Source organism: Aphanomyces astaci, assembly GCF_000520075.1.
Source record: "Aphanomyces astaci strain APO3 unplaced genomic scaffold supercont1.1, whole genome shotgun sequence".
NCBI classification, from domain to species: Eukaryota; Oomycota; class Saprolegniomycetes; order Saprolegniales; family Verrucalvaceae; genus Aphanomyces; species Aphanomyces astaci.
Genome location: NW_009798264.1, coordinates 978,125 through 985,691, shown reverse-complemented (window position 1 = coordinate 985,691; position 7,567 = coordinate 978,125). Strand labels below are relative to the sequence as shown.

General features: G+C 50.7%; 4 protein-coding genes across 4 annotated transcripts; 2 read left to right on the top strand and 2 right to left on the bottom strand.

Moving 5' to 3' along the window:
* Nucleotides 1-16: 16 nt before the first annotated feature.
* Nucleotides 17-1,680, bottom strand: H257_00346 (hypothetical protein). The gene has a single exon (XM_009822979.1). The coding sequence runs from the start codon at nucleotides 1,649-1,651 to the stop codon at nucleotides 41-43; it is 1,611 nt and encodes a 536-aa protein (XP_009821281.1). The 5' UTR covers nucleotides 1,652-1,680; the 3' UTR covers nucleotides 17-40.
* A 443-nt stretch (nucleotides 1,681-2,123) lies between these two features.
* On the top strand, nucleotides 2,124-3,917 carry H257_00345 (hypothetical protein). Its single transcript, XM_009822978.1, has one exon. It carries the CDS (start codon nucleotides 2,162-2,164, stop codon nucleotides 3,788-3,790), a length of 1,629 nt encoding a protein of 542 aa, XP_009821280.1. The 5' UTR covers nucleotides 2,124-2,161; the 3' UTR covers nucleotides 3,791-3,917.
* A 301-nt stretch (nucleotides 3,918-4,218) lies between these two features.
* H257_00344 (hypothetical protein) lies at nucleotides 4,219-5,060 on the top strand (the record flags this gene model as incomplete). Its single annotated transcript, XM_009822977.1, has 2 exons — nucleotides 4,219-4,778; nucleotides 4,946-5,060. 2 exons carry the CDS (start codon nucleotides 4,219-4,221, stop codon nucleotides 5,058-5,060), a joined length of 675 nt encoding a protein of 224 aa, XP_009821279.1.
* Nucleotides 5,061-6,323: 1,263 nt separating this feature from the next.
* On the bottom strand, nucleotides 6,324-7,286 carry H257_00343 (hypothetical protein). The gene has a single exon (XM_009822976.1). It carries the CDS (start codon nucleotides 7,195-7,197, stop codon nucleotides 6,370-6,372), a length of 828 nt encoding a protein of 275 aa, XP_009821278.1. The 5' UTR covers nucleotides 7,198-7,286; the 3' UTR covers nucleotides 6,324-6,369.
* Between the last annotated feature and the right edge of the window lie 281 nt (nucleotides 7,287-7,567).

The following is a 7,567-nucleotide window of genomic DNA, read 5'->3' as shown; positions in this document are numbered from 1 at the left end:
CATATATGTATAAATAAATATATTTGAATGATAAGGAAAACTAGAGGTCCATCAAGCCTACTAGCATGTCGGAGACCTCGTCGTATTCGGCACAAAGTTGTTCCACCTGGGCGGGGGACACGGTCGTGGCTTTTGTCGCAAACACTTCGTCGACGGCCATCCGTTGTTTGGCATCCAGCGTGGTCGAGAAATAATGCTCCATCATCAACTGGGCTTGCCGAGGCGTCATGTGGCCCAAAAGCAGCTTCTTGTTGACGCGACCAGGGCGGACGAGGGCGGGGTCGAGTTTCTCGGGGTGGTTGGTGGTCATGATGAGGATGCGCCCGGGACTGTCCACGACCCCGTCCAGCACATTCAGTAGCCCCGACAGGTTGAGTTTGTCCTTGGCTTCGAACTTTGAACTGTTCGAGGGGCTGCTCTTGATCATGTCTGCCAGTGCTTTGGTGAGCGCCGCGTCATCCAGCGCTTGGATGTCGTTGGTTGCTGTGTCTGTAGTTTTGTTGTCGTGACTGGTAGTTCGAGCGTGCACCACGTTGGACGCACAATCGATGTCCTCCATCACAAACACGACCTGTTCGTACCCGAGCTTCACCGGCAAATCTTCGCCTTGGACGGCAAACTTGAGGTCGCACATCATGTCCATCAGTTCCTGGTTGGTCTTGATCTTACTCAGTGAAATGTTGACGATGTGGCGCTTGGTGTGCTGGGCGATGGCTTTGATGAGGCTGGTTTTGCCCGTGCCCGGGGGGCCGTGCAGCAACAGACCCAACTTGTACGGAAACCCGGGAATGCCAAACTTGCCTCGTTTCAGGTCAAAGTTGTTGAGCAACGTCAGCAACGCGTCCTTTTCCTCAAAGAACAAGCTATTGAACGTCTTGTCTTCGCCCAACGCATAGCGCTTGCAAAGGGGGGCGGCGTCGTCGGTGACCTCGGTCGAGGTCGCCATGTACAAGTACCGCGCCTTGTCTTGCTTGTGTTTGGCCAAGACGAGCGCTTGATAGTTTGCATACGCCCGCTCCACAAACGCATCGATGCGTTCCGACGCGTCCGAGGCCTTGGACGACAGGTAAAAGGTCACAGTGGACTGCTGCACCTGTGCTTTGAGCTTGGCGTTGCCTTGGTCAGCAGCCGATTCCTCGTGCTTGAAGAGCAGCGCGTCGTCAACCTGGATCCATTCGTTCAATGGGGGCAACGCGCCCACTTGCAGCTTTTTCAGCTGGTCGTTTTCGTTCGGTACGTTCCAGTAGCAGTCGTAGCTGTCGTCGGACGAGCAGTCGTCTGTGTCGTCCTCCGTGTCGTCAACTTGGGCAGACTCGAGAAGTTCGTAGCGCCCCGACTTGGCTTGCATGTCCAAGTGCTGGCTGAGGTAGATCGAGATGGCTTTTTGGAGAATGTGGTTGTGCTGGTCATTGTCGTGCACTTTGCCCCACGAGTTGAACGCTTGCTTGGTTTCAATCTTGCGCACGACGTCCGGAGTTACGGGGGGACCAAAATGCCGCTGAAGGGCGTGGACAAGGGCAGTCAAATGGACGGACGAATTCACCAGCGCCGTAAACACGACTGGAATCAGCATGCACACGAGGGTGTCGATGACAACGTTGTTGGTCCGAAGCGAGCTCATCATGCCAAATTGGATGGCTTGGGTGTCCATGATGTTGGTTTAGGAGTCTCAATTGAATATGAGTTGTGAATTGCCACCAAAGTTGGGTTGGAGAGACCATCACTGAAACTGTGGGATGTTCCATAGATCGTTAGTTCACACCAACCAATTGTCTACTTCAACCTCTCAGACCATCATTCGGTAATAATAATAAAAACGCCATTTCTGTTTTTCCATCGAACAAGTGATATGTACTACTTCGAAGTACTTCGAAGTACTACGTAGTACAACAACTCTATCAACACGAAAACAAGTATGGACAGTCTTCTACGACTACACTAATGGTTAGTAGATTGATCATTATTTGTCGACAACAGCAGCACCCAAGCCTCGTCAAACCCAACTCGAATGTAGAGATCATTGAGGCGAACAAATCATAATCATATGGCACCAGTATTTAAAACAAATTCCTGTACAAACGTATACAATGATGGTCCCAACAACATAACCAAAAGTCCCCAAACTGCCATTTTCCAATCATCCCTCGTCATTCCGTCCATCATGGATTCTCAAGCGATCCAATTCGGCATGATCAACTCCATGCGCACCAACAACGTAGTCGTGGACACGCTCATCTGCCTCTTGATTCCAGTGTTTTTCAAGTTTATGTACGACTCGACCGCCCAGTTTGGGTGGGTCTGGGCGTACTTGCGCTCCCTCCACACCAAACCTACCCACGAAGTCATTCGCCGCATTGAAATCAAGCAGCACTTCAACTCGTGGGGCAAAGTCCGGGACCACGACCAACACAACCACATCTTGCAAAAAGCCATCTCCATCCACCTCAGCGAGCACTTGGACATGACAAGCCAGTCTGGGCGGTACGAATTGCTCGAGAACGTCAAGCCCACCCCTGATGCCGCGACGGTCGACGAGGCCAGCCAGCGCCACTCGTACGGCTACTGCAGCGAACGCGACCAGCTGCAAACACTCGGCATTGGCGCGTTGCCCCCGTTGAATGCATGGGTCAAGCTTGAGGAAGGGGTCGAGTTCATGCATGAAATCAAATCTGGGCAAGAAGACAACCATGACAACAGCGAAGGCGGGGGCAATGGCGTCACCGAGTCCACAGTCACATTCCTCTTGCGGTCGTCACTGGCTAATGGCACGACTCGCATCGACGACTTTGTCCAACGAGCGTACAAGAGCTACCAGGCCGCGGTGATGGCAAAGCACCAAAAGGACAAATCTCGATACATGTACATGGCGGCGAGTTCTGGAGATGCTTCTGCAGAGAGCACCGCGGCCGTGCAAAAGTACAAGCGGTATGCATTGGGCGAAGACAAGACATTTGACAGCTTGTTCTTTGAAGACAAGGCGCCGTTGCTGGCGTTGCTGGGCAACTTTCTCCACAAGAGCGGCAAGTTTGGCATCCCCGGGTTTCCGTACAAGTTGGGTCTGTTGCTGCACGGCCCCCCGGGCACGGGCAAAACCAGCCTCATCAAAGCCATCGCCCAGCACACCAAGCGCCATATCGTCAACATTTCACTGAGTAAGATCAAGACCAACCAGGAACTGATGGACATGATGTTCGACCTCAAGTTTGGGCTTGCGGGAGAGGACCTGCCCATCAAACTCGGCTTTGATAGCATTGTGTTTGTCATGGAGGACGTCGACTGCGCGTCCAACATTGTGCTCGCGCGGTCGTCCGACGCTGGTGCACCACAAATCCCGAGCCCCGAAATGGACGACTTGGACTTGGTTACGATGAGTAAACTGGAAGGACATAACAACGACAAGGCGATCGGACCCATGATTAACCCATCCAAGTGGGACTCCAAGGACAAACTCAACCTGTCGGGGCTACTGAATGTGCTGGACGGGGTCGTGGACAGTCCCGGGCGCATCCTCATCATGACCACCAACCACCCCGAGAAACTCGACCCCGCCCTCGTTCGCCCTGGTCGCGTCAACAAGAAGCTCATGCTGGGCCACATTTCGTCACGGCAGACCCAACTCATGGTCGAGCACTTCTTTGCCACGACGCTCGATGCGAAGCAGCGAAAAGCCATCGACGACGTGTTTGCCAACACCACCAACAACGTATCGCCGGCTCAAGTCGAGCAACTCTGTGCCGAGTACGAACACGTCGTGGGAATGCTCGACGCACTCGCCAAGTTGGGCGACTAACACACTACCATACATATTCATATCATCTATTCTATTCCAACGTTGATGTGTTGTGACCTTGTGCGACAATTGCGATAACGTTCACATAACTTGATCGTAATGCCTCTATGTGTTCTACCTCACCCAGACCATGCGGATTGGCATATTATTGATCATGGGATCACTATTAATACCTGGTCGCAGCTTTTATCATACAGAATAATAACTTTGTGTGGGAAATAGAGATGACATGAGAACCACAGTTTCACGTGACTTGCGAACAGCTCCGTACATTACTGTAGCACCGAGGTCGAAGTAGTACATAGTTCGAAACTCGGATAACTGCAGTTGGTGGTATTTCCCATGAAATATAAGTACGTATTACTATATGTACTACTACAAGACTACGCCTGCTCAGCCAAACGGAGCGCGAAGCGTTCATCGTCAGAATGATGATTTTCGACATCCAGTTCCGCGCGAACCCAGCTCCGAGCGATGTGATTCCACGATTGATTGTGGGCGAGGTCGTGTTGGTCACTGTGAGAAAACTCACAACATTTCATGGCGTTGCGAGTTGCATCTTTGAATCACTGGATGCCACTGGCACGACCCCACCGCGCCCAAGACTGCCGCCGACCCCCCCACTTCCACCAAGACCACCTACGACGACTCCACCAATATCAACCCACCGAGAAGATCAGCGTTCGTCCGATTACAATTTAACGGACAACGATACTGTGCCCACGGAGCCTAGCGAATCTCAAGGTTCACTCGACGAACGAACTGTGCCGCAATCGGGTGGCTCTGGGAGTTGCATCAGTTTGGGTTCGGTCGAGAGTCGTGAAGCCATGGCCAGCATTGATGACGAAGATGGCACTGCTACTGCCAGTGATGCTCATAGTGCAGCCCACAACGCGAACGCCATCAAGATCGAAGAGCAAGCGTCGGGTCGGCGCAAGGCAAAGCAACCACCCGATGCGGATATTGCAAAGAAAAAAAAGAAATCGCAGTATTGAGTTTGAGACGTTTTTAACACAGCATTGAATGTATGAAACATCTATGTTATCGTATTGAATGTTCACCCATCCCAGTGTCTGACACGGCCTCGCTGGAAGCAGCGCGGATATGCGGGGTGTACACAGATGTCGATTCCACCGACTATCCTTACTTGCATAGTGTGTTTCCATCCACCCCCGCTGCGATATTAGCAACCGACGCCACACCACAAGAACTGACCCTTACATCAACGGAGTACTTGGATGGCGATTCCACAACCCAATCCACGGACTAAAGAACATCAATGTTGGACAAAACATTGAAGGTATGACAATAGAGACAAACTTGGCAAGTCCCACTCCAATGTGACAACACCTGTTTGTCTATCGCTTCAACACGAGCGACAATCACAATGTCAAGTTCGACAATACACCATACTGCATGCGGGTTGGTTATGACCATAACATGGACGGTTAAGACCGCGAAACACGTTTGCAGAAGCTCTGCACCACAATACAAACGTGAATCACGACAGCACACAGCGCCCCTACGCCCATAGCATTCGACCGAAGACAGCACACCCCATGACCCACAACAAGGTATGACACCATTGCTCCACTTTGATTAACACGATGACATAAGCTCAAACTACAACCAAGCTCTCTACGACAAGCGATAGTTACACACATTTCAACATCATGCGTTCATGAATCGACGATGCGCATGATGTTGAAATATGTGCACCTGTGGCATCATGCATCAACAAGAAGGCGAAACATCAGCGTCAATCAAGTAAGCATATTTGATGCGACTGATAACACTTCTCCATCTAATTTTAGTTGCAACATATTCGATTCCCACCAAAACGTCCAATATCAAGCATGACAATTCCCACCAAACACTGCCCATCCAATTTGAGTTGCACCATTTTCGATTCCCACTAAAAGTTCCAATATCAAACATGACAATTCCTACCAATCAAACATTTCTAAACAATTTCAACTCATGAGATTGGATGAAACGAAATGTATTTTAAATTCTCTCATTGGATGCTATGGAATCATTCAAGAATAAGAACCAATCGCACCCCCCCGCGAAGCGGGGGGCATACATTCTTGTACTATTAATACTACAAAGTACTATTAATAGCTAGTACTACGTAGTAGTAGCTATGAATAAGGTACAGTGACTTGCGGTAAAACCCGCGCAGTTGAACTATGTAGGACTAATAAAGCTATAAAGCTCAAAACATTTAATTTCGATACAAATCTGAAATGTAGTCTAATCATGCTTAATGATACATAAAAAAAATGGTGGCGTTTTATATTCTCTTGTGGTGCTATCAGCATTAAAATAATCGTTATAGTTCTCGAGCTACTGGGATTTGAAGTCATGGCCAAAACTTGACCAAAAACAGTGTCAACAATTGATGCATTACCTTACACTGTGTATCAAGCATCCACAAAGTGAACCCACTTTGCGTCAACTCGATCGACGTTGTACCAAGCTAGCGGGGATGATGCCATCACAATACACACACGGTGCATTCCCAGAGGAAGCAAGGACTAAGCCGATACATGAATAAATAAGGTTAACGTATAGCTCTAAAACGAAGGCATGGGGAACTCGCGCGACGCACGCAATAACAACGCTTCCAACGGCGTAGGTTTGGTGGGGGAGATGGGCGACCGATCGAAGTCGGCTTGGGCGGTGCCGACGAACTCGACTTTGTCCGCGAACGACACGCGCTTGGCTTTCTTGGCCATGGGGACGATGCACCGAGCTCCGATCATGGCGTAGTCCAGGTTGAGCTTTTGGCACTTGAGGTGCAGGCGCTTGAAGTACGTGTCGGCTGCGCGCATGTACGGCATCGCGTCGTGGAGGTTCTCGGCGTTCCATAACGTAGTCGCCTTGGCCTTGGCCAACTGTATTTGCTTCCAGAACATGGCAATGTCGTCGAGGGTAATTTCGTAGCATGCGGTCATGTTCACATCGGCGTCGTGGACCGACAGCGCCTGGGACTTGGATGCCGTCCACAGCGCATCGGGGGAGGAAGAAAGGGTGCGACGTTCGCTGTCCACGTTCTTCATCGCCATCAACTTGTTCACGCGATCGTAGGCCGAGTGCATGAACCGGACGCAAGACGATTCGTTCTGGATGCCAAAGACATATAAGAGCGCCAATTCGTTGGCAATCGATTCCAAGTTGCGCTCCAGCACGTCCATATTCATGTTGGTCATGTGGGCTTCGACGATCAGGCACTTCATTTTCAGCGTCAGGGACAACGCTTCCAAGCTCTTCGTGTCCCCAGTGCGCCGACGCTTGAGCGACGATGCCATGGTGCTCGGCGGATTCTTCGTGGGGTACGAGATGGAGCTGCAGCTGCTGCTGCTACTATTGCTGTGGTGGTGGTGGTCGAGCACAGTCAGCATTTGGCACGTGCACGTGAAATTCGCTTATGGCACCTATGGTGTGTTGTCATTGACGTCGCAGAACCTGTCCAGGAATATCCAGCCGGCATTGCTACTCTGGAAATGGCCACCATACAAACGCCGAGGCAAATTCGTTTAAGTACGACTGAGATCGTACTTTAGCCACCTCGACCCCGTGACATCCAGCGCTCCAACATTGTTGCGAACTGGGTCTCGCAGTGTCCGGATGGTTTTCACGTCTGACTTGCTTTGGACGATGCTTACTTTAAGTGTAAGCTTAACGGACATGTGAATCCAAGTAATCATTCCCACCCATGGAAGTGTCAGCGGAGACGACGTGGACAGACAGCAGGCGATTCGATGAATCCAA